Source organism: Choloepus didactylus, chromosome 12, assembly GCF_015220235.1.
Source record: "Choloepus didactylus isolate mChoDid1 chromosome 12, mChoDid1.pri, whole genome shotgun sequence".
Lineage (NCBI taxonomy): Eukaryota > Metazoa > Chordata > Mammalia > Pilosa > Megalonychidae > Choloepus > Choloepus didactylus.
Genome location: NC_051318.1, coordinates 101,981,316 through 102,007,927, shown reverse-complemented (window position 1 = coordinate 102,007,927; position 26,612 = coordinate 101,981,316). Strand labels below are relative to the sequence as shown.

At 46.8% G+C, this 26,612-nt stretch overlaps 1 protein-coding gene and 1 pseudogene across 6 annotated transcripts in view; one reads left to right on the top strand and one right to left on the bottom strand.

The window, feature by feature from the left end:
* ATP7B (ATPase copper transporting beta) overlaps nt 1–25,706 on the top strand; it is a 93,652-nt gene extending 67,946 nt beyond the window's left edge. For all 6 annotated transcript variants that reach the window (XM_037799958.1, XM_037799956.1, XM_037799957.1 and 3 more), the window contains 9 exons: nt 462–656; nt 2,550–2,732; nt 3,990–4,140; nt 5,989–6,132; nt 7,501–7,643; nt 8,635–8,838; nt 8,915–9,032; nt 10,430–10,532; nt 23,383–25,706. In XM_037799958.1, the coding sequence (XP_037655886.1) occupies nt 462–656; nt 2,550–2,732; nt 3,990–4,140; nt 5,989–6,132; nt 7,501–7,643; nt 8,635–8,838; nt 8,915–9,032; nt 10,430–10,532; nt 23,383–23,656 (1,515 nt within the window). In that variant the 3' untranslated portion in view covers nt 23,657–25,706. The remainder of the gene's footprint in view (nt 1–461; nt 657–2,549; nt 2,733–3,989; nt 4,141–5,988; nt 6,133–7,500; nt 7,644–8,634; nt 8,839–8,914; nt 9,033–10,429; nt 10,533–23,382) is intronic.
* Nucleotides 20,955–22,167, bottom strand: LOC119506957 (annotated as a pseudogene).
* Nucleotides 25,707–26,612: the final 906 nt, after the last annotated feature.

The following is a 26,612-nucleotide window of genomic DNA, read 5'->3' as shown; positions in this document are numbered from 1 at the left end:
CAAGGAAGTGTACGTATACATGTGTGTATCTGTGACCTCGCTGAACCTTTACCCAGCCTGGGAGATGGATATTATCATCTCTATTCCGTGTACAAGGACACTGCGACACAGCCAGGTTACGTTTGCATCAGAGCCAGGATAGGGACCTCCATGGTCTGACTCCAGAGCCCATGCTCTTTCCCCTGGCCAGGATTTTTATATGAACCTCTGCCCTTGCAATGGCTGTCTCAGAGGGAAGCCTGCAGGGTCCAGTTGGAAAGTGAGGGGTGTGGAGCAGTGAAGTGCATTCAATGATGCAGCCAGAGCAGAGAAGGATGCGGTCAGGTTTCCTAAAGCCCAGCCTGTCCTGCTCTGGAGGTCCCACCACCCCCACCGAGGTGTTCTCATGTGTTTCGCATCCTGGGGAGAGGGGGTCCCTGGTGTAACTCTCAGCCCGCCTCTGTGCCTCTTTCCTCTTTCAGGTGCCCAGCAAGCACATCTCCCGGGCAGAGGTGACCCTCCGGTTTGCCTTCCAGACGTCCATCACGGTGCTGTGCATTGCCTGCCCCTGCTCCCTGGGCCTGGCCACGCCCACGGCCGTCATGGTGGGCACGGGGGTGGCTGCCCAGCACGGTGTCCTCATCAAGGGCGGCAAGCCTCTGGAGATGGCACACAAGGTCCGCCCCCACCATGCCCCTCCGCTGTCCTGCATCATCCTGTAGCTCTGTACTATGTGCTTTTTTAAAATTCGAGAATCCTACCAAAAATAGCATCTGTTTAGTGTTTCCAGTTAAGAGAAAATCCTGGGACAGACCTGGGGTGGCCGCCTGAAGTAGACCAGGAAACCAGGAGGACTGGGGGTGATTCCATAGTGGCGGTAGCATAGCAGCAGCTGGCAGTCATGTGATTAAGCTTTTGTAAATATTGATTTAATCCCTGTGATAGCTCTTTGAGGTAGGTGCTCATTATGCCCATTTCACAGGCAAAGAAACTGTGGCAGAAGGAGGTTAGGGAACTTGCCCAAAGATCTGTCAGTAAGAGGCAGCCCAGTCCAGATCTGCAGCTGGGGAGTCAGGCTCCAGGAATAAAGCACAACCCTGCACCCTGGTGATGAGTGGCTGGAGCAGAGGAGGGGCAAGAGTGTTTAGGGACAGTCTTCCACCTGCCTGACATGCTGGTCCCCAGCCTTCCCGCCTTCCACACATCCACCCGGAGTTTACCGAGCATTTACCGCGTGTGGTCCTCTGCCTGGCTCCGGGGATATCATGGCTGCCTGCTGTCAAAGAGCCTACAGTCTAGAAGGAAAGACAGATATTAAACAAGTGAACACAGATGCAAGTGTTTGGAGAAAGCTCCAGATGCCGGGAGGGCTCTCTAGCAGGGGCGCCCCTGGCTGGTGTGCAGATGGTCAGGGAAGGACTGTAAAGGCTGAGCGAGAGTTTGACGGGGAGAGCATTCCGGCTAGGGGAACAGAACCTGCGGAGGCCTGGGAGGCCGTGCTGCCCTGTCACGAGCTCCGTGCAGTCGGGACGAATTGCTTCCTCACCACTGTGTCCCCAGGCTCTAGCCCAGTGCCTGGCACATTGAGAGCACTCGGCAGCTATTTTCAGAAATAATAAATGAGGAACTGAAAGAAAATCACTGAGAGAGACAGACCGACGGGAGATGAGGCTGTGGAGGGAGGGAGGGACAGGGATAGATTGTAGGGCCACGAAGGTCTAGGGCGATTTCCGAAGAGCAGTGGGAGCCACGGAGGGTGTGAAGCTGTTGCCTGCGCAGTGTGACTGGGTTGCATTTTGGGAAGATCACTCTGGCTGCAGAGTGAAGAGTGGGCTGGAAGGAGGCGAGAATCACTGGAGGAAAACGAGATAGCGTTGAAAAGGCCACTGCTCAGTGGCAGAAACTAAAAGTTCAACTTCACTGTTTGTTACCTAAGGGAGACCCGTGCCTGGGGACAGGGTCTCGGATCTGGGTTTGGGAGGCATCGAGTTCAGGGGCTGGTGGACTTCGGAAGCAGAAGTGCTTGGGCCTAGCTGGCCTTTGGCCAGGGAGGTGCGGTGGGACCCAGTGCAGAGCTGCCACTGCCCTGTGGAAGGGCTCCTGCTGGCTCAGAGTCTACTCGGTTTCATGGCCAAAGAACAGACTCGTCCGTTCTTGAATTTGAGTGTGAGAACGTTCTCGGGCTTCTGCACCCACCCAGGCAGGAGAGAGCTGTGCTAGGCTGGGCAGATGGCAGTGGGCGGGCGACAGAGGGACCCCGGGGCATGGAGTCCTGACCTAACACCAGGAGAAGGGGATGGAAAGCATCGCTTCTGTCCAGGGGTCAGAGGGAGCGTCTTGGGCTCTTCCCCCTCAAGGGGAGGCCCCAGTGTGGATTATTTTGACCAGGCAGATCAGGAAACAGTTTCTTGGTGGTGGGGGTTGTTGAACGTTGCGGTCAATAGCAGGCTTCTCGTGTAAAATTGTGACGGAGTGTTATTATCTGCTTGAGATGGGCTGGAGGGAGCTGTGCCTCTGAAAGTCCCTTCCAGCTGTGTTCGTGGTTACCGAGATGTGGTTATTTTTGGCAGATAAAGACTGTGATGTTTGACAAAACGGGCACCATCACCCACGGGGTCCCCAGAGTCCTGCGGTTCCTGCTGCTTGTGGAGACGGCCGCCCTGCCTCTCAGGAAGGTTCTTGCTGTGGTAGGCACTGCAGAGGCCAGCAGCGAGCACCCGTTGGGTGTGGCGGTCACCAAATACTGCAAAGAGGTCCGTGAGCTCCGGCTTTGCCCTGTGCCCCCTCCGCCTCCCGCCAGCTGGGTCGGAGCCTCCGAGCCTCCCTGCCATCTGAGTCCGTTCCCTTCAGGGAGGACATAGCTTCGGTGGTCTGGAAACCCACTGAGCAGTGCCCCCTGGAGCAGGTGGCGGTGGGGCTTGCGCTGGGTCCCCTCCACATTTCCAGATTATCCCAGAAGCCAGTCAATAGGACAGATCTTTATGGAGCATGTAATGAATTTCTTGAGCATCTGTGCCTGATGCTGTGCTTAGGGCAAAAGAAAAACCAATCAGATGTGAACTCTGTTCTCTGGGGTCTTACAGCACGGTGGGGGAAGGCAGATAGTGTGTAAATTCAGCCCTTTGTGAGAGTAGAGAGCAGCGAGGCATGAAAAAGAAATGGGAGGACTAGATTCCAGGAGGCAGGAATCCATTCACCTGGGGGCATCTGAGATGTTAGCAGACGCCACACGGATCCTTGGCACAAGGGATGGAGAAGCATCGCACTGCCCTGATCTCTCCAGATGGAAGGTCCTGTTTGGTCTCTGTTTGCCATATGAAGAGAGAGGCAGCACGATGTGCCAAAACACTGCTCTGAAATTTTGAAACAGCCTGAGTAAATATTATTACCAGTAAATGTAGAAAGGTGACATGGTGGCTTTGAAAAGAAGTGACACCTTCCTGGGCAGATCTTCTGGAAATCTCACGGAGTGTTCTGCCTTTTGCGTACGGTTAGACTGCATTTCACCTTTCATCTTTCCAATGTTTTCTGAAGAGTTACGCTCATCCTCCGGGGTTTTGCACCCAAATAACAGCAGTGCCTCCCTTTTCCCTCCTGACACATCGTCCCCTCTTCCCCCAAGACAGTTAACGCTTCTTATCCTCACAAGAGCTTTGCGTCCACTTACGTCTTCCATCACTCTTTTGAAATTTGCAACAGAAAAATACTATCTTTCCTCTTTTCATTGGAGCTCCTTGATGTGAACGGCCTCCCTCACCCCCAGTGTATAACCTGCCCAGTTACCTGAGCCAGCCAGCTGGGGAGGGCGTTAGGCCATGTAATCAACATGCGTTTTAATAACTGCTCCCTATTACAGAGGAGAGAAAAGTAATTGCTGAGTTCGCAGTATATTTCTTCACCTTCCCGTCTTTCTCTCTGCACTCCTGATTTGTCCTTGTCTCTTACCCACCTTCGTCCCATGTCTCCGTCCCGCCCCTTCCCTCCATTTTCCCTCCCCTCCTCTTTTGCAGGAACTCGGGGTGGAAACCCTGGGGCACTGCACGGACTTCCAGGCGGTCCCCGGCTGTGGAATTGGCTGTAAGGTCAGCAATGTGGACGGCATCCTGGCCCCCAACGAGCGGCCTCCGAATGAACGGGCCGATAGTGCACCCACTGGAAAAGGTACCTCTGGCCTTTGTCCCTGCTGCCAGATGGGCAAAGCCGAGGAGTGCCAACCTCAGGGGCCGTGCCGGCTCGCCTGCCACCCTGGGAGAGCCCGCAGTCTCTCTCATGGCCTTGGGCACATCTAATACCTGGATGCTGGTGGCAGAGAATTAAATTCAGAGCACTGTTTATCTGTAATCATGATCCTCAGCTTTCTTATCCCAAATTGATCTTGCTTCTTGTGAGCTACGTGGAAGTCGGATGGGCATCCTACTCGTGTTCTTCCTGTCTTCCTCCCATGAGGGCTGTGTGGTGTCTACAGGGAATGAGGATGGAAATGGTCTGCTCCAGCTAGGAAGAGCCACCCCTCAAAGTGACGGCTGCTTTTGCACTAACAGCCTGCCCTATGGGGGGGCACCCCAAAACACAAACCCCTTCTCTTCAGTACACTGGTAGTTTAAGCTTGGTTAGGATTGCTCCGTTACGAGCCACCTACCGTGCGAGAAGTCACGCACCTTGAAACCCTAGGGTGGTCTTCCCATGGCTCCTCGGGGGCTGGTCTGTGCAGCGAGGCCTCAGGAGCAGCACACGGCTCGAGGATGACATGCGAAGGGCTGTCACCAAGAGGCACAGCGTCAGGACGTTTCGTAGAAGTGGACTGGCGGATTATTTGCTGATCCACCTTGGGCCATTTGTTCCAAGCAGTGGTGAAACCAGTCGTCACTTGATTTTGCTGCTGGGCAGATAACTAACCGCGTGTACTCCCTGTAGGAAAAGAAGCAGCTCATGCATCTGTGGGCAGGTGAAGACACCACATTAGCTTAATACGTTTAAAACATTCTCACACAGAACATGTATCTTTTATGTCCCATTTTCTTTCGCACCCTCCTGGTCTACATGTGAATTGTGGTTTTCCTCCCCCCGCTCCTTTAAGGATGGTGTTATCAGGCCTTACGAGGTTATAGTTTTTCAGAAGGGTTTATTTTTTTTTTTTTTTTTTTTTAATCATCATTTTATTGAGATATATTCACATACCACGCAGTCATACAAAACAAATTGTACTTTCGATTGTTTACAGTACCATTACATAGTTGTACATTCATCACCTAAATCAATCCCTGACACCTTCATTAGCACACACACAAAAATAACAAGAATAATAATTAGAGTGAAAAAGAGCAATTGAAGTAAAAAAGAACACTAGGTACCTTTGTCTGTTTGTTTGCTTCCCCTACTTTTCTACACATCCATCCATAAACTAGACAAAGTGGAGTTTGGTCCTTATGGCATTCCCAATCCCACTGTCACCCCTCATAAGCTACATTTTTATACAACTGTCTTCGAGATTCATGGGTTCTGGGTTGTAGTTTAATAGTTTCAGGTATCCACCACCAGCTACCCCAATTCTTTAGAACCTAAAAAAGGTTGTCTAAAGTGTGCGTAAGAGTGCCCACCAGAGTGATCTCTCGGCTCGTTTTGGAATCTCTCTGCCACTGAAGCTTATTTCATTTCCTTTCACATCCCCCTTTTGGTCAAGAAGATGTTCTCCATCCCACGATGCCGGGTCTACATTCCTCCCCGGGAGTCATATTCCACGTTGCCAGGGAGATTCACTTCCCTGGGTGTCTGATCCCACGTAGAGGGGAGGGCAGTGATTTCACCTTTCAAGTTGGCTTAGCCAGAGAGAGAGGGCCACATCTGAGCAACAAAGAGGCATTCAGGAGGAGACTCTTAGGCACAAATACAGGGAGGCCTAGCCTCTCCTTTGCAGCAACCGTTTCAGAAGGGTTTAAAGAGGTCCAGGTGTTTTAGTTTTCTCACAGTGAGATTGGACTGTTTGGGAATAACCGGGTCACTCTTGAACAGATGCAGCCCCCCAAGTATTCTCCGTGCTGATTGGAAACCGCGAGTGGATGAGGCGCAACGGTTTGACAATTTCCAGCGATGTCCGCGACGCCATGACGGACCACGAAACGAAGGGGCAAACAGCCATCCTGGTGGCCATCGACGGTATCTAATGGGGTGGCGGTCCCGCTCACACCTTCCTCCTGCTCGCTCCAAAACGAGGTTTCCGGGAGGTATCCTCCAAAAGGGGATCCCTCTTTGTTTTGTCATTATTTTGTAATAAGTCTCCCTCCCTGTTCATTTTAGTTCTGTTTTCCAAAAGGTGTCTACCCCTCCTTTACACTTTCTCCTCACCCTGAAGCCCTTTCTCGCCACCTCCACTGTTACTCCCAGGGCTCTGTTCTGGCCTCTGGCTTCTTGCGCCTGGAATGATGAGCCGTCTTCTCTCTCCATCATCGTTCGCTGCCGTCCCCGTTGGCAGGACAGGGTGACCCTCTCGTTTGTCCCTGCCGAGTCCATCCTGATAGTCAGGGCTACTTACTAAGAAAATACCGTGTGTTAAATTCCTGCAGGCAGAACAGGAATTTACAGCCCCCCCCCCCCCCCCCCCCCCGGTTTAACTAGAGGAGGCCGAAATAGGAGAGTCCCTGCAACTTTTAATGATTCGTTTGTAAAAATCAGTCCGTGCATCCCAGAACACAGGTTGTAAACCTCAGGCTTCACGTCTCAGTTAGATTAGGTCTCTTCTTTTGTAATGTTGTTTTCCACTACAAGTAGAACTACACAAATAAGAAGTGATAATTTGGGGAACCGTATTTTGAGAACTGCAGCCAAATAAGTCCTCATTTCCCATTCTTTTTTGTTTATTTATTCCTGCTCCCCACACCATGCCTTCTCTCACATCCTTGCAAATCCACGACCTTCACGTCTGGCCGTCTGGAATCTGTAATTCAAGGAGCCATGCCCCTTTAGACCTCACTCGCCCTCACTTTGTTCCCATTCACGTCTCAGGCCAGGGAGAACCTTTCCATTTCAGTGTCTAAAGATTCACTCAAAAAAAATTCTACAGAAATGTTTTCTGTAGGAAGAGGCGGGAAGGCTTGGTTTTCTGGTTGTTGGGAAATTTGTCACTTATTGAGTAATATTTGTTATATTTGTTGTATTTTAATAGCTAACATGGATTGAGTTCTTATTACAAGCCAGGTAGTCTGCAAAGTAATATAGGTTCCCTGCAGAAATTTTGGAAAATTCAGAGAGCTATAGAGAAGACAATGGGATCAACCATAATCCTAACCCTCAGAGAGTCACTATAATCATTTTGATGTTCCTTCTGGGCTTCTGTATGCATCTGTAACTGTATTTAATTTTTAAGAAACAAAACCCAAACCATCTCTTGTTATAAACTTCGGTGTTTTGTTTTCTGCGTGTAACCTTACGTTACAATCATGCTTCCAAGTCCTGCACCATGTCTTGCTCTTCGTGGCTGTGGAACGGCCCGCACTTGCTTACGTGGGGTGGTGGTTCTCTCCCGAGGTGTCCTCTGCGGGATGATCGCGATCGCGGACACCGTCAAGCAGGAGGCAGCCCTGGCCGTGCACACGTTGAAGAGCATGGGTGTGGATGTGGTCCTGATCACAGGGGACAACTGGAGGACAGCCAGGGCCATCGCCACCCAGGTGCGGGCGGGGCCCCTGCAGTCAGCCCCAGCGCGTCCACAGCTCAGCTCGGCTCCTGAGCGTCCCCCTTGTTGGTGGCTTCTCTCTCCTTGTGCTCTGCTCTGCTCCAAGCCATGTGGCCATCGCCCCCGAGACACTGTGCTGCAGCCTTCTTACTGGTGGACTTGAGTGGCTGCCCGCCCCCACTACGTAGTGGGGAACTTCAGCAACACCATGCCCACCCCTAGGTGCACACAGGCTGGTGTGCCCTGCCCTCGGGGTGATCACAGTGCAGGGGAAGGGTGGACCAGTGATCCCGGTTAACCCTGAGTGCCCAGTGCTGGACCGAGGGCACCTGAAGTACTGGGAGCCCCTGTGAGCAACGTTCCCCTGGCCTGGCAGGGGTCAGGGAAGGCTCCCCAGGAGAGGGGATGCTGAGGCAGGAGCTGGTCAGATGAAGAAGAGGGGGAGGGACAGGAAAAGGGCAAAGGGCCTCTCCCAGGACGTCACAACACAAGTGACAGCCGAGCTACGTAAAGTAGCAGGAGGAGCCGGAGTGGTCGTGGGTGTTGAATGGATGTGGGGTCTGGTGTGGGCCAGCTGGAGCCACGGGGCACAAAAGCCCAGATCCACGGGGACCTCAGAAGGCAGAAGGAGTGCGTCAGACATCAGCCATAGGGAAGGGGGATCCACTGAAGGGTTTCAGCAGGAGAGCAACGTGAAATACTGTTTTGTATAGACCACTTGACCAGCAGTGTGGAGAGCAGAGTTGAGAGGCAGTGGTGCAGGCAGGGAAACTGAGGATGCTGTCCTGCTAATCCTAGGAAGAACAGGTGAATCAATGCCGTGGCCTTTGGGTGGAAGTCGGGGGATCAACCTGACACGTGGCCTCGAGTCTGCAGGACTCGGACCAGGAGGGTGACGCTCAGGTTTCTGTTGCCGCTCGCTCTGCTCTGCCAACACTCGTGTTGTTTTCCTTCACTCCTCGGCTCCCGCTCTCCCTCCCTCTCAGGTCGGCATCAGCAAAGTGTTTGCGGAGGTGCTGCCCTCGCACAAGGTGGCCAAGGTGCAAGAGCTCCAGGACAAAGGGCAGAGGGTCGCCATGGTGGGCGACGGGGTGAACGACTCCCCAGCCCTGGCGCAGGCGGACGTGGGCATCGCCATCGGGACGGGCACGGACGTGGCCATCGAGGCGGCGGACGTGGTGCTCATCAGAGTGAGACGGGCTGCCCGGGGGTGGGAGCAGCGAGGGCGGGAGGCGACCCTCATCGCGGCGTGCTCCTCCCCCACAGAACGATCTGCTCGACGTGGTGGCCAGCATTCACCTTTCCAAGAGGACCGTCCGGAGAATACGCATCAACCTGGTCCTGGCGCTGATTTACAACCTGCTTGGGATACCCATCGCTGCAGGTAGGGCCGCTCGCCCCTGCCCTCTTGCGTTTGACCCTGGCTGCTGGGCGGTGAGGTGCCTGTCTCCCCGTTCCCGCGGAACTCATCGAGCAGCCCACCTTCTGGGCTGGCTTCGTCACGTCCTCTGCTTTGTATGTCGCTCACGACGAATGGGGAACTGCTGAGGGAACGCTGACGTCTAAGATGAAGAACAGGAGCCCAGAGCAGGAAGGTTTACAATTAATAGAGCCCCGTGCAAAATTTCTTATGCCTTCCACCAACCCCATATCACCCTGGCTTTGTCGGGGAGGCAGTGCATTTCCTCTGGGAGTTGGAGACAATCTGGCCTCAGCACCTACTGGCCTGGGCCTTACTGTCCTGCCCTGCCCCCCACCGCCAAGCCCCCCACCCACCCGCCACACACACGTTTCTCCACTCACCCTGAAGAGCCGCCCAAGATGCTGTATTTTCTGAACCAGTGATTGACAAAGCATCTGAAGAGCAGTCATGATTGGCAGGTGCTGGGCCCCTCCCATGTGCTAGGCAGCCCCGCTGGGGGTTTAGAGAGCTTATCTGGAAAAGTAACCCTGCCCCACTTCTACCCTGATTCTCAGAAGCGATCTTGGAAAGAGACGCATTTCCTTTCTGCTTTAAAGCTTCTCCCCACCTCCCTTTGAATGTCACGGAAGCAGGTAGGAAAAAGTTCCAGGCTCTCTGCAAGGAAATGCTCCCCCTTGGGCTGAGCCCTGAAGTTTCCCTCCAGGGTCTCCTAGCCATGCTGAACCACCTGGCAGGCACTTGTAGCAGGGCTCAGCCTGCCGGAGCCTTCGTGCCTCTGCCAGGTGACTGTAGCTGGACCAAGTGCCTGGCTCTTATTCCTCTTTAAACAAGGGAAGAGAAAGCCCTGCAGGCAAAGTGAGCTGTAAATACGGGGCCAGGATGTCAGCAGGGCTTTGTCCCAAGTTCTGCCTGTCACCACAGTACCTTGGGACTATCCCCCCAGCACCTGGGTGCTGCCACCCCACCATGGTGCCTTAGTGTTTCCCCCACCACGGTGCCTCAGGGCAGCTGCTCCGAGTCTTCTCCGTCTTTCCCTCTTGCTCCCACCTGCCCCTGTCCTCAGAGCCCTGGCCACACTGGGTGCCTCCTGGCAGTTCTCCCCAAAATGGGTGGTGCCACCTGTCAGCTGTTTCAGGCAGCTCAGGGCCGATGGAAACGCTGAAGGGAGTGCGGTCCGCTTGCCCGACAACCTCCAGCCTCCCCTCGGAGCCCTGGGCCTGTGAGCACATGAACCCTGACCTGCCGGCAGCAGCCTCCGAGCCTCCTGAGGAAGGGCACTGGGCACCGCGGGCTGGGCTGGGCCTGGCACTGCCCTCCTCTGTGCTGGGCGTGAGCAGAGCCCCTCTGCTCCTCTGCAGGTGTCCTCATGCCCTTCGGCATCGTGCTGCAGCCGTGGATGGGCTCGGCAGCCATGGCGGCCTCCTCTGTTTCCGTGGTGCTCTCGTCCCTGCAGCTGAAGTGGTGAGTCCCATGGCGGGGGGCTGTGGGCAGGCGTTTGTCAGAGACAGGATCCCCAGGAAACCCCTTTGCTCTGCATTCCCAAGGCAGATCTGGGCTTGCTGGGTAAGATCTGGGTAAGAAAGGGGTTTACTGTGCGGATGTTCGTGGTTCATTCACCTGAAGCAGAGACGAAAGTGTCAGCCCAAGAGGAGCCAAGTGTGCGCTTGTGCAGTATTTAGAGGCACCATGAGCAAAAATTTATCATGTCACATTCATCACAAGCTGGGCCATTGTTATTATCTGTGGTTTCTGATGCCATTCCTCACACAGGGCACCAATGTGTGTGTCCAGCAGTAACCACGGTGATGCAATGAATTACTCGAGACAAAAGTCAGGAGAGGCGAGAGTGAGAACAACTCAAGGGAGAGTGTCCTCCCAAGCAGTTCTCACTTCAGTTTTTATTGAGATTTTCGAGGTAGGGAGACGTGCTGACACTCAAGGCTGTTTAGAGAGGCAGGAGCGGAGGCAGGATGTATTGACTTTAATAACAAAGATCAACAGGCAAGTAGACAACAGATAAGCCTGGCCTTGGGAGTGGAATGGACTACGTGCAAGAACATAGCATAGCAAAGCAAGACTTTTTAGTTTACAATATTTTGTCTACGGAATTCCCACAGTTATCTGCTCAGGGGCTGTGTAGGAAAATGTCATATGCTCGTGGGATCCCATGTATTACCAATTTTCTTGTATTTGAAAAAAAAGATGTTCACTGATATATTTATGTATATATGCATGCACTAATTTAACCAAAAATAATGGCAATTATGTACAAGGCATTTGGGTAGAAATTTTCTAAATTGGGTGAACTTCACTTGAACCATATGAGTTTACTGTCCTTTTCCCTCATAGCCCATGAGGGGTTTTGTTTGTTTGTTTGTTTTAATTTTTATTAAGGCAATTGTAGGTTTATAGAAAAACCATGCAGAAAGTTTAGAGTTCCCGTGTGCACACCTCCCCCACACACACACAATAGTTTTTCTATTATTAATATTTGCTTTAGTGTGGTGCCTTTGTTACAATTGATGAAAAATACTGTAATTATATTATTAACTATAGCTCATAGTTTAAAATAGAGTTCACTCTTTTGTACAGTTCTATGAGGTTTGTTTTTTATTTTACACTGGTATCATTTATGATCTATAATTAATCATTTTAGCTACTTTCAAATATACAATTACTGGTGTTAAATACACTCACAGCGTTGTGCTCCCGTCACCAACATCCATTACCAAAGCTTTCCCTTCACCCCAAACAGAAACTCTCTACCAATCAAATATCAGCACCCCATTTCCTGCCCCCTCACCTGGGCACCTGGTAACCTATATTCTAATTTCTGATTCTCTGCATTTGCTTATTCTGATGATTTAATATCTGTGAGCTCATGCAATATCGTCCCTGTGTGTCTGGCTTATTTCACTCAACATGACATGTTCATTGTTCATGTTGTCTCATGTATCAGGATTTCATTCCTTTTTAATGCTGAATAATATTCCATTGTGTGTACATACCACATTTTATTTCATTTGTTGATGGACCCTTGGGTTACTTCTATCTTTAGGCAGTTGTGAATAATGCCACTATGAACGTCAGTGTGTAAGTATCTGTTTGAATCCCTGCTTTCAGTTATTTTAAATATATTCCTTGAAGTGGGGTTGCAGAGTCATATGGGAATTCTGTACTTAACTTTCTGAGCAATTGCCAAACTTTTCCACAGCGGATGCACAATCGTACACTCCCAACAGTGAATGAGGGTTCCTATTTCTCCACATCCTCTCCAACACTTATTTTCCATTTTTTTATGGTAGCCATTCTAATAGTTGTGAAATGGTGTCTCAGCATAGTTTTGATTTGCATTTCCCTAGTGGCTAATGATGTTCTTCATCTTTTCATGTGCTTATCAGCCGTTTGTATATCTCCTATGGAGAAATGTCTGTTCAAGCCTTTTGCCCATTTTATGATTGGGTTGTTTGTTATTTTGTTGTTGAATTATAGGAGTTCTTTATATATTCTGGATATTAAACCCATATAAAGTATATGGCTGCCGATTATTTTCTCCCTTTTTTTTGGTTGTCTTTTCACTTCCTTGATAATGTCCTTTGATGCACAAAATTTTTAATTTTGATGAAATCCCATTTATCTTTTTTTTTTTTCTTTTGTTGCTTGTGCTTTTGATGTAAAGTCAAATACCACGGCCCACCACAAGATTCTGAAGATGTTTCCCTGTTTTCTTCAAGAGCGTTTTATAGTTTTAGTTCTTATGTTTAGATCTTTGGTCCATTTGGAGTTAATTTTTGTATCTGATGTGAGATAGGGGTCGACCTTCATTCTTTTGCATCTGGATATCCAGTTCTCCCAGCACCATTTGCTGAAGAGACTGTTCTTTCCCCACTGAGTGGACTTGCCGTGCTTGTCAAAGATCAGCTGGCCTGAGGTGCAAAGGTTTATTTCTGAGCTTTCAGTTCTATTCCATTTGTCTGTATGTCTGTCCTTGTGCCAGTGCCATGCTGTTTTGGTTACTGTAGCTTTGTTATAGTTTTTAAAATTGGGAGCCTTGTTTTTTTTTTTCAAGACGGTTTTGACTGTTCAGGGCCCCTTACCATTCCACATGAATTTGATGATTGGCTTTACCATTTCTGCAAAGAAGGTCATTTGAATTTTGATTGGGATTGCATTGACTCTCTAAATGCCCTAGGTAGAATTGGCTTCTTAACAATATTTAGAATAATAATTCTAATAATTAACTAACAATATTTAGTCTTCCAATCCATGAACCTAGGATATCCTTCTATTTATTTAGGTCTTCTCTAATTTCTTTCAGCATTGTTTTGTAGTTTTCCATGTAATGTCTTTTACATCCTCGGTTAACTTTATCATAGTTTGTTGGTTCTTTTAGTTGTTATTTTACAAGGAATTGTTTTCCTGGTTTCCTTTCCCCATTGTTCATTATTAGTGAATAGAAACACCACTTATTTTTGCATGCCCCCTCCCCCCTTTTGCTGAATTCATTTATCAGCTCTGGTAGCTTCGTTGTGGATTTTTTGTGATTTTCTGTGTTATGGGATCATGTCATCTGTAAATAGGGAAAGTTGCACTTCTTCCTTTCCAATTTAAATGGGTTTTATTTCTTTTCTTACCTAATTGCTCTGGCTAGAACTTTCAATACAATGTTGAATAGTTGAATACCAGTCGTGACAGTGGATATCCTCGTCTTGTTCCTGATCTTAAGGGGAGAATGTTTTAAATCCTTCACCATTAAGTATGGTATTAGCTGTGAGCTTTTCATATATGCCCTTTATCATGTTGAGGATGTTTCCTTCTATTCTAGTTATCAGAATGTTTTTATGAAGAAGGTGTGATGGATTGTGTCCAATGCTTTTTCTGTGTCAGTTGAGGTAAACATGGCTTTTCCTTTGTTCTGTTAATATGGTGCATGACTTTTATTAATTTTTGCATGTTTATCTGCCCTTTCATTCCTGGGATAAATCCCAGGGAGCACAGTGTATAATTCATTTAATATGTGCTTGGATCTATTTGCAAGTATCTTATGTAGAATTTTTGTGTCTGTATTCATAATGGATCGTTCTTGGTCTGTGTTTGTCTTTTCTTGTGATGTTTTCATCTGGTTTTGTTATTAGGGTGATGGTGGTCTCATAGAATGAATTGGGAAGTGTTCCCTACACTTCACCTTACTCTTCAATTTTTTGAAGAGTTTGAGCCAGATTGGGGTTAATTTGTTGAATGTTTGGGAAATTCATCAGTGAAGCAATGTGGTACTGGGCTTTTGTTTTTTAGGAGGTTTTTGATGATTGATTCAATCTCTTTCCTTGTTATTGGTGTATTGAGATCTTCTACTTCTTCTTCAGACAGTGTGGGTAGTTTGTGTGCTTCTAGGGATTTGCCCGTTTCATCTAATGATGAAATTAGGTTATCTAATTTGTTGGCATACAGTTGCTCATAGTATTCTCTTATGGCCTTTTCTATCTGTGGGATTATTGGCAAGTTCCCCCTTTCATTTCTGATTTTAGTCATTTGCATCTCCTCCCTTTTTTTGTTTGTCAGTCTAGGTAAAGATTTGTTGATTTTCTTGCTCTTTTCAAAAACCAACTTTTCATTTCATTGTTTTTTGTCTGTTTTCTTATTCTCTAATTCATTTATTGCTACTCTAATCTTTGTTATTTCCCTCCTTCTCACTTTGGGATTAGTTTGCTCTTCTTTTTCTAGTTCTACCATGTGTGAGGTTAGGTCTCTGATTTGAGTTATTTCTCTTTCATTGTTGTTTAGAGCCATAAATTTCCCTTTCAGTACTGCCTTTGCTGCCTCCTGTAAGTTTTGGTATATTGTGCATTCATTTTCATTTTCCTCATGACATTTCCTAATTTCCCTTCTGATTTCTTCTTTGACTCTTTGACTGAGTATATTGCCTCATTTCCACATCTTTGTGCATTTTCCAGTTCTCCCTATTACTGATTTCTAGTTTCTTTCCTTTGTGGTTGGAGAAGATATTTTGTCTGATTTCATTCTTTTCAAATTTATTGAGACTTGTTTTGTGACATAACATATGGCCTATCCTGGAGAATGACCTAAGTCATTCTAGAGAAGCCTCTGTATTCATGCCCATTAGGTCTAGTTGGTTGATAGATCTAGTTCCTTATTGATCTTCTGTCTAGAAGTCCTATCCATTTTTGAAAGAGGTGTATTGAAGATTCCTACTCTTAATGTAGAACTGTCTATGTCTTCCTTCAAATCTGTCAGTATTTGCTTCATTTATTTTGGGACTCTACCCTTAGGTGCATGTATTTTTAATTGTTTTATCTTCTTGTTAACTGACCCCTTTATTAGTTTATAGTGTCCATCTGTCACTTGTAATGAATTTTGACTTAAAGTCTATTTTATCTGACATTAGTATAGCTACCCCATCTCTCTTTTGTTTTCTGTTATCATGGAATTTTTTTTTCATCCTTTCACTTTCAACCTACGTGTGTCTTTGAATATAAGCTGAGTCTTTTGTATACATAGGTTTGGGTCATGCTTTTTTATCCATTCTGCCAGTGTCTGCCTTTTGACTGGAGAGTTTGATCCATTTACATTTAAAGGAACTACTGATAATGTAGAACTTTCTTCTCCAATTTTGCTATTTGGTTTTATAAGTTATATACCTTTTTTGTCCCTCAATTCTCCGTTACTTTCTACTTTCATATTTATCTGATGTTTAGTAGTGAATCATTTTAAGTCCTTACTCATTTTCTTCTGTGTATGTTTTTCAGATACTTTCTTTGTGGTTATCACGGGGCTTAACTTTAACATCCTAAGTCTGTAAAAAAATTTTTATTTGAAACCAGCTTAACTTCAATAGCATACAGAATGGTAAACCCACCATCCCCCCACCTTTTTGTTGTTCTTTTCACAAATTAAGTCTTCATTTATTGTGTTTACAGCCATAGATTTATCATTACTTTTTATGCAATTGCGTTTTAAATACTGCAAGAAGTAAAAAGTGTAGTTACATACCAAAAATACAGTATAATATTACTGGTTTTTCTCATTACCTATGTGGGTTACCTTTCCAAAGAGTTTTATTTCTTTTTGCCGCTTTGCTCTGCAGTTGAGTGTCCTTTCCTGTCAATTTTAAGAGCTCCCTTTTAGCATTGCTTGTAGGGCAGGTCCAGTGTAACCAACTACCTCATACCTCAGCTTTTGTTTATCTGAGAACACCTTAATCTCCCTCATTTTTTAAAGAGAGTTATGCCAGGTACAAAATTCTTGGTTGGCAAGTATTTTCTTTCAGCACTTTAAATATTTCATCTCATTACCTTCTTGCCTCCATGGTTTCTGATGAGAAATCGGTATATGACATATTGCTTCTTTCTTGCAGCTTTCAAGATCTTCTCTTTGTGTCTGACATTTGACAGTTTGGTCTCTTCAATTTTATCCTGTTTGGGGTTTATTGGGATTCTTACAGTGGATATTCATATCTTTCATTAATTTAAGGAAGTTTTCTGCCATTCTTTCTTTGAATATTTCTTCTGCCCCTTTATATCTTTGTTGTCCTTCTGGGACTTCTGTAATGTATGTATCAGTACACTTGATGGTGCCCCACAGGTCTCTTCATCTCTGTTCATTTTTTTTCAATCTTTTTTTCTTTCTGCTCCTCAGCCCAAATTATTTACATCATCTTATCTTAGGTTCACTGATTCTTTCTTCTGCTACTTCCTCCCAACTATTTAACCCCTCAAGGGAATTTTCAGTTCTAATTATCATGGTCTTCAACTCCAGTATTTCTCTTTGGTTCCTTTCTACAATTTTTTCTTCTTTTTTTTGAGATTCTCATTTTGTTCAGATACTATTTACCTGATATCCTTTAGTCCTTTCTCCTGTGTTTTCCTTTAGCCCTTTGATCATATTTAAGATGATTTGTTTTTCTCTACAAATTAAGGTTCCTTTTTTTCCTGATTGCCCGTTAAATACAGTTTTAATTTCATAGCTTATCAAAGAGGGTCATATGCTAAAGTCAGTACACATACCTGTACCTGGACGTTTCACTCTAAGCTAGTCCATGTATACAGTGAAAAATGATTACAAGGTATGGCCTAACAAATGCTAAGGGGACTTTTCTTTTTTTAAACCAATAGTTTTTACAATTATTAAATTTCATCTTGCACACTGAAGTCATCATACATGCAGGGCAAAGGGAGAGTTTTTATATTTGAGTTTATTCTTTAACTTTTTTTTTTATTTAATAAATTTTATTTTGGAATAAATTCAATCTTACAGGAACAATTGCAAAAACAGTACAAACCCCATACATAGAACTCATCATACCCTGACTCCCCTCCCCCAATCCACCACCTTTAACATCCTGTCACACCACCGTTTCTCTTTCCCACTCTCTGTCCCTCCCTCCCTCTCTCCCTCCCTGTCATCCATCATCTATTGCTCTGTCCTCTGAACAAGCTGCACATATCCTTGAACAAACAATATAATTCACATATACATTTCCCATGAACAAGAACATTCTTTAATGCAATCCCATTAAGCGCAGCTAAGAAGTTCAAGAAATTCAACATTGGTATAAAGCTTACATTCTGTATTTCCCTTTTTTTTTTCTTGTGTCCCATCTGTGTCCCTTTGAGCCTCCTGTCCTCCATCCTCAGATCCCATCCAGGATCATCCTTGGCATTTAATTGTCATCTATTTAGACTTTTTTCTTTTTTCTTTTTTTTTTTTTTTCAATTGTGGAAACATATATATATATATATATATATATCCTAAGTCTTCCCATTCCACCCCCTGCCTAGCATTCCATTAGTGGATTAATCACATTTAGAATGTTGCAATGCTATCACCTTCCCACCATCCATTACTAGAAGTTTCCCTTCACCCCAAACAGAAACCCTACACTCATTTCTTTACTCCCCATTTCCCCTTCCCCCACTTCTCGGAACCCCTACTCTACTTTTCATCTCTATGGTCATATTCTCTGATGCTTTCTTTGTGTTTACTGTGGGGCTTTAATTTAACCTCTTAAATCTGTAACAATCTTGTTTTTCTTTGATACCAACTTAACTTCAATAGGATACATAAACTATGTTCCTATACTCCTCCATTCCCCCACCTTTATATAGTTCTTGTCAAAAATTACATATATTTTACATTGAGTCCAAAACCACTGATTTATCATTACAGTTTATGTATTTTAGATCCTGTAGGAAGTAAATAGTGGCGTTATAAATCAAAAATACGGTAGTATTGGTATTTATATTTACCATGTGATCTTTACTGGAAATCTTTATTTCTTCATGTAGTTTCAGTCAGTTGTTTAGTGTCCCTTCCTTTCAGCCTGCTCACCTCCGTTTAGCATTTCTTATAGGACTGATCTACTGGTGATGAAGTCCCTCAGCTTTTGATTATCCGGGAATGTTTTCATCTCCCCCTCATTTTTACCCTCCAGGTGTTTGTGAATTCTCCAAGTCTCTGATGGTTATTGACTTCTATGTGTATTCCATTATGGTCAGAGAATATGCTTTGAACAAATTCATTTTTTTTTTTTAATCTTAATGAGGCTTGTTTTTATGTCCCAGCATATGGTCCATTCTGAAGAAAGATCCGTGATCACTAGAGAAGAATGTGTGTCCTGGTGGCCTGGGATGTAATATTCTATATATGTCTGTTAAAATTCTCTATATCTCTCTCTCCTTTCTTTGTTTCTCTGTTGGTAGGGCTCCTTTAGTATCTGAAGTAGGGCAGGTCTTTTATTAGCAAAATCTCTCGGCATTTGTTTGTGAAAAATTTAAGCTCTCCCTCAAATTTGAAGGAGAGTTTTGCTGGACAAAGTATTCTTGGTTAGAAATTTTTCTCTCTCAGAATTTTAACTATGTCATGCCACTGCCTTCTTGCCTCCATGGTGGTCGCTGAGTAGTCACTACTTAGTCTTATGTTGTTTCCTTTGTATGTGGTGAATTGCTTTTCTCTTGCTGCTTTCAGAACTTGCTCCTTCTCTTCAGTATTTGACAGTCTGATCAGAATATGTCTTGGAGTGGGTCTGTTTGGATTTATTCTATTTGGAGTTTGCTGGGCATTTATGCTTTGTGTATTTACATTGTGCAGAAGATTTGGGAAGTTTTCCCCAACAATTTCTTTGAATACTCTTTCTAGACCTTTACCCTTCTCTTCCCCTTCTGGGACACCAATGCGTCTTAAATTTGGATGTTTCATTTTATCTATCATATCCCTGAGACCCATTTTGATTTTTTTTATTTTTTTCCTCATTCTTTCTTTTGTTCTTTCATTTTCTGTTCTGTGGTCCTCAAGGAGGCTGAGTTGTTTTCCAGCTTCCTCTAATCTTGTATTATGAGTATCCAGAGTCTTTTTAATTTGGCCAACAGTTTCTTTAATTTCCATAAGGTCTTCAATTTTTTTATTTACTCTTGCAATGTCTTCTTTATGCTCTTCTATGGTCTTCTTTATGTCTTTTATATCCTGTGCCATGCTCTCGTTGCCTATCTGTAGTTCTTTAATTAATTGTGCCAAGTACTGTGTGTCTTCTGATCTTTTGATTTGGGTGTTTGGGTTTGGGTTCTCCATATCGTCTGGTTTTATCATATGCTTTAAGATTTTTGGTTGTTTTTGGCCTCTTGGCATTTTCTTTACTTGATCTTTAATTTGTCAGAACTGCAGCTTGGTGGTGTACACTTTGTCTAACTAACCAGCAGATGGCGTCCGTGAGTCACCTATTCCCCTCAAGTCAGTTCTCCCCAACTTTGTCTTTGTGGTGTATGGGGGTCTGATTCTTGTGGGGTCCAATTGGTGCACTTAATTTGGGTGTGTTGTTGGTGCTGTCTGCCCTGAATGTGGGGCGTGTGTCTGAGCGGTTAGGGAGGAGGGGCAGCTTTAAATAATCAAACCTTCCAGGTGTTCCCAGAGATTTAAGGCTGTTCTCTGCCACTGACCCTAAAGTCCTTGGTATTGGCATAGGTTCCCTGGGATTTCCGAGTGGTTCCCCCTTCCCTGCTGTGCTCTTCCAGGACCTCTGCTGAGGGAGGGAGGGCCGTGCCATGTCACAAGTGTGCACCGGCCCCCAGGGAAGCCCTGGGACGCCGGGCCGTGCAGGGGCATTCCCAGCCCACTTCAAAGATGGTTGAACGGGGTGTGTTAATTTCCCCCTTTTCGCACAGCTCTGCCCTCCCAGCTCCAGGACAATCAGCTGTGGGTGTATTAAAGGCCACTGTCCATGGCTGATCTTGTGGCCTGTGCGCGGTGCTGCAGGAAAGACTCCCTGTCTTGCTGGGTTTCTTGGCGCGGCTCTGTGCTGTGGGTTCGGCCCTGGGCAGGAGTGCCCCGGCCCGCCGGGGAGATGGCTGCAAGGGGTGCGGTTTTTTCTCCTTTGGCTCCCCTTTGCTCCCCTGGGCCCGAGACAATCAGCAGTGGGTGTGAGAAGGGGTATCCTCCACACCAGACACTGAGGCGTTAGCCCAGCCTGCTCCCGTCTTATCTGCAGCTGCTCCTGGGTTTTGTTTTTTTTTTTTTTTTTAAAAGAACTAGTCCATCTCCAAATGCCAACCCACCGTTTCCCCACACTGCAGTGTGGCCGAGGGACTTTCAGCCAACTCACTCACTCGTTTCAGAATGCAGACTCCTGGTTTCACCAAATGCATGGTCCCTGTAGATTTAGCAGACCTTGTCTGGCTGGTGTTACTCTGGAAGTGGTGGTCTGGGTCACTTTCTGGTTTTTATCTAGTGTTTTTCACGGAGGTGTTTTTTACCCTGTCTCACCTAGCCACCATCTTAAGTTCTCCTTCTATCTTAACTTTTAAAACACAACTATAGTTGAATATTAAAACAAAAACAATGGCAAGTATTGAGCATATTATGATTACAGTCCTTCACTTATTCACTGCTGCATATAAAATACCAGTAGTGAGTGTTATCCACTGGCCCCGACTAAGAGGTTTGACTGCACACCACCTCTGGGATGTTCATCGTCCTCATAGGCTTCTCCATTGTAATGGCGCTGCCTTTCCCAATTGGGATCAAAGGCCACCAGTTCTACCTGACCCATTTCTTCAGTTTCTTCTACTTCTTTCCAGGTAGGAGTTTTTCCAGCAAAGATAGTTTATCAGGAGAGAGAAAGCCATTCTCAGGAAAGTTCACCTTAAATTCGATGATTAGGTGACCCTTTTCATATGGCCTGCGGTAAATTGGCGTGCCTTCATTTAGCACACACTTGATATCTCCGTGCTTGACAATCTGACCTGGATGGGAGGTGATGTCAAGAGCGGATATTGGCTTTTGGAAGCCACACACTGCTTCAACCAGCTGTACGTCCATACACATAAAAAGGTCTTCTCCTTGTTAAGTAAAAAACAGCATGATCCTTCTGACCTAAAATAATGATAGTATCTCCTGGCTCTTGGTCTCCTTCACCACAGAATGTTATCTTTTAAGGCCATTTTTCATACCTTTGTCAGTATGAACTTCTAGAATCTTCTCTCAAAATATCATCCTTCCATTGCAACTTTTACATCTGTCTTTAGGACTGATCCGTTCCCTGTGGCCCTGGCACTCCATGCACACAGGCTGAATTTGCTGAACCATTCCAGGTCCCACCTGATGAATTCTTATTTGCATTCCAGCCCTTCGGCAATTGGGATAGCACTCTACTGCCTCTTTCTTACCACCTCGGCCTTCACATTTGTTGCAAGTCGTATTCTTTTGCAGAGTTAGTTTTCTTGTTGCACCATTATATAAATTTTCTAAGATTAGCGAGAGCTGATGTACAACATTTTTACCTCTCCTTTCTCTCTGCATCCTTCTACCACCTCCAGAAAAACATATCAAAGATGTCCATGGGGGAGTCAAACCCCCACCTGCTCCACCTTCTTTGATTGTCTGTTTTCCTCCTTTGTCATATAATTCTCTTTTCTTTTCATGAGGGAGCACTTCATAAGCCTCAGAAATCTGTTTAAACTTCTTGCCTTGGTTTGGATTCTTATCAGGGTGTTTTTTTAAAGGCTAGTTTCCTGTAAGCCTTTTTCAAATCTTCCTGTGTGGCACTGGGTTTGACCCCCCAAACGTCACAGCAAGTGGTTTCTTTGACCATTTTCTACACCCGGTGACTGGGCCAACGCCAGCTGGGGGGGCGGGAAGGAAGGAGAGCGTCACTGTGTGCGGCTCGGCCAATTGCCACTCCTCCACCTCTCACCAAGCATTCCGGAAAGTTTTTTTAAAAGGTCGTTTTTAAAAAAGTCTTTGGACCGTCCAAAATTTGGTCTCCTTTGATTGTTTCTGATGTTTTATCTTGTTTCTTTGGATGGGCCATCATTTCCCGTTTCTCTGTTTGTCTTATAATCTTTCGTTTCATACTGTGCATTTTAACATTTTAATGTGTTAAGTCTGGAACTTAGTTCCTGAGCTGTCTGTTCCTTAATTTGGTATCCAGGTAGTGATATGACAGAGATTTCCTTGAGTGCCAGGAGCGAACAAAAACAAGCCAAGGGAGGAACACCTTTCACAGTCTTTGCTCTTCGGGTCTGTGTAGGCTGGTGCTCTCCTGCGAGCTCAGCCCTCCTACCAAGGTCAGCCTGAGGCAAAGCTACAGGCTCTTCTGAGCACGTGTCCTGTGACGGGCTGCAGTCACGACCTTAGGAATTTCCCCGTTTGCAGGGATCGATTGCCCCCTCCTCTCCCTTTGAAATATCCTCTCCTTCCTCTTGGGTGCTCTATTAAAAGTCTGAAAGTGGGTAATCCTTTGTCCTAGGCTGCTTTTTGTTTCTTACACTGATTTAGCTGTCTGCAAGCTGCGTCTGCATTCAGGGCAAGTTCTGGGAGGGCAAGCCAGGTATGAGTGTCCTGGTTCTGTCCTTCGTACGTCACCCAACAGATGGGCACCACCATGGATGTGCATAGGGGTTACTCTCCTCTCCCAAACGGAGCCAGGGACCCACCCCGAGAGCACAGCGTGCAGGGAGCAGGCAGTTAGGGCACGTGAAGTGTTTCCTACTGTTTGTAACTGGTATTTGCTTGATCCAGCACTCGCCCAGTTAGGCAACCCTGTAACTGTTTTCTGGTGTTCCGAGGAAGACAGTGTCTGTCAGTTTTTTGCTTGTTGTTCTAAGCTTCTGTGGGGAACAGCCCTCTGGAGCAGCTCATGCCGCCATCTTGGTCAACCAGAAGTCCCTGTAGTCTACCCCATGGCATTTAATAGTGCATATAACTGAAAGATTTGGATGAGAGGCCTTCAGCAGGCTTAAGGGTAAAGAAAAAACAAAGCCTGAGTCCAGAATGGCTCCAGTGCTCTTGGATTCTTGTCTTCCAGCTACAGGAAACCGGAGCTGGAGCGGTATGAGGCCCAGGCCCAGGGCCGCATGAAGCCCCTGAGTGCGTCCCAGGTCAGCGTGCACATCGGCATGGACGACCGGCGCCGGGACTCGCCCCGGGCCACGCCCTGGGATCAGGTCAGCTACGTCAGCCACGTGTCGCTGTCCTCCCTGACGTCGGACAGGCTGTCCCGGCACAGCGCCCCGGCTGACGACAGTGGGGACAAGTGGTCTCTGCTCCTGAGCGACAGGGACGAGGAGCAGTACATCTGAGCGCTCCGGCGGGCACGGATCCTGTCAGGGCAGCTCCACACCTCCCAGGCACGCGGCCAGCTCTGCCTGCCTGCCGGGGGGTACCCAGGGGAGAGGGTTTGTCCACCCGCAGCTGAGCTGGACATGGGCTGCCGCGGAAGCAGCACCAGGGTTGGCAGCTGTCCCTCCCTCATCTCCGCTCGGCCCTCCCTGCAGCACGCGGCCTCCTCTGGACGGAGCTGACGTCTGCCTGGAGGACTGACCTCCCTGGATGCTGGTGCAGGGAAGACTCCTGACGCCATCCGTGACATCGGTGTGCATGTCACCTGCAACTGTGCTCCGGCTCTAAGAGGAGAGGACAGCCCCTCCTCGAGGACCTGTGCTTTTCATATTCAGGGTGACTGCTTGTGAAACGAGGAAACCTCTTCAGGACCAAAACCTTAACTGGCCTTCCCGTAGAAGTCATACAAAACTCGATGTCAGGCTCTTTTCGGTGATGCCTGCCTGCATTGCTGAGACCACAGTTTACCTCAGGTGCGACTATTGGCTTCTGTTGGCACAGTCTCTTCCTTTCCTCCCCTGCTGTTTGCTTGGAGGCCTTGACACTGGATTGTCATCTTCGAGGGCTGGACTGACATCCTCATGGCCCCTGCCGCAGCTTTTTCCAAATGCACCTGGCTCGTGTACTTCCGGCCTGAACCTGCTCACTCACACACACACACTGTGCCAGAGAGCTTGACATGTTTCTCTTCAAGTCGAGAATTCCTTTTCAGTTAAAATCTGCTCATCCATGCAGTCCTGGCTTCTCCATCTAGAGAGTAGAGCATGGTGCTGACCAGCTGAGTGGGGTTCTCAGAGGCCAAGACTGGCCTCCCAAATCCTGGCTTCCTCGGGGGGACAGAGGCTCTGCAGAGTGCTGGTGTGGTCTCCCTGGGAGGCCTGCAGAGAGGGGGTGCAGGGACACCCCCCAGGGCTCCAGGAGCTTCCCTAGACTGTATTTCATGCAACTGTGTCTGCCTGGAGTCCAGGAGAGAATACGTGTCAGTGGTTCCTGCCCCTGGGGTTGTGCAACTCAGAGGAAACGGTGATACCGGATAAGAGTGAATCACATTTCGTGCACCTTCTATTCCCACACACTGGGTTGGTGACCACAACTTCCCAAAGGGCAAGTCTGCTTTTAGCTCTCGGTGGCTCTCCATGGTTGGTAGCCATTAGACGGGGAAGATTGGGTTCTGTTTTAGAGCTTTAAGTCGGTTGGTGATTGACAGCCCCGCGTGGGAGCAGCCTAGGAGAAACTGAGTTTAAATTCTAAGGTTAAAGTCCTTGTGACACACACACAAATTAATTTTAGTTATTTATTGAGTGTCAGTTATTTGCCAGGTGCAGTGGAAGCACTTTTTATTTGTTACCTCTACTCTCAAATAAAGCAAGGTGGATATTACTGTCCCCTTTTACAGGTGAGGGAACTGAAACTCAGGGAGGCTGAGCATCTTCTCTGGGATCACACAGCAATAAACACACCAGAAGAAGGACTCAAGTCACATCTGTTGCTCTGGAGTCTTTTCTCTTAGAAGAGCAAAATTCTAGGTGATTTATTATTTATGTTGACTTCGATTGGAATTTGATCATGAGGTCATCTCGCCTTCAACTTGGATGGTTAGTGTCCATTTTTGTGTATAATTTAGTTTTTGCTGAGTTTTATCCTCTAAAATCCAAGTGCAGAGTTTTGGGATTGTTTTGTTTTCAGTCTTCCTTTCCCTCTTGGCCCCTTCCCACCATCCCATGCCCGTTGTGTCCTCTGTTTATTTTTTGATGTGCTTGGGGAATGTGTCTTGTTTCCTAACTTGGCTAATTATTGTTGTCTAAAGAATCTAATTATACCGATTTTCAAAAAGCTTTTTTAGGAACATAAACATGGTGTTTATATGAACATGAAAATATTTATATAATTATAAAGAAAATAACCTTTTAAATATTTGAAGTGTAAGGATTTTGGGGGGGGTAGGATAAGAGAGTTTCCTATTTCAAAACTTTTTATGCAATATTAGAATAAAGTTTCTTTTTGTTCTGAGTTCTGCATTCTACATCTGCAGTTGTGAGCAAAAAGCGTGGTCAGGGCCAGCAGCCCCTCCCCCTTCAGTGAGCACTTGTGCGAAGCACAGGCTTTGCTCACTTCCTCCTCAGGGAGCAGAGTGGGAGGGGGTGGCCAGAGCCACCTCGCTCTGCTGTCCCGGCGCTGCTGCAAGCCCCTCTCCAAATGCCCGGCCTGCCTTGGTGGGTGTTGGGAGAACTCTGAGAGGCAGCCCCTGGTCATAGCGTCCCTGTCATCAGGCCAGACAGATGCCGAAATTACCCCCATTTGTTGTGCTTCTCTGGGTCAGGGCAGTTGTCAGCCACCAAAACACTGACTCAAATGCACACTTCACACTCAGGAGAGAGATGTCTTGTGCTCCGTGGCCATGAAGGAGTGAGGCAGGGGGAGTAGTAGGAAAGTCTAGACTGAGGGGCTCTACTGGGAATACCTGTGAGCATCAGGGGGCAGTGGGCAGGCCTGAAATGAGCTGCCCCTGAAGGTGGGGTGATGTTCCAGTTTGCTAAAGCTGCCAAAATGCAGTATACCAGAAATGGATTGGCTTTTTCAATGGAAATTTATTAGGTTGCAAATTTACAGTTCTAAGGCCATGAAAATGTCCAAATCAAGGGATCAAGAGGTAGATACCTTCTCTGAAGAAAGGCTGATGGCATCCAGGGTTCCTCTGTCAAATGGAAAGGCACACGGCTGGGTTTGCTAAATCTTCTCTCCCAGTTTTAGCTTCTACTTTCAGTGACTTTCTCCAAAATGTCTCTGGGCTTCTGTCTCAGCTCCTGTGGGTCCTTGCTTGCTTCTCCTGGGGGCAAACTCTGGATTATATCTTAGCTTCTCTCCAAATGCCATTCTGTCTGCATCTCTGTTGTCTGAGTCTGTATTGGCTCTGAG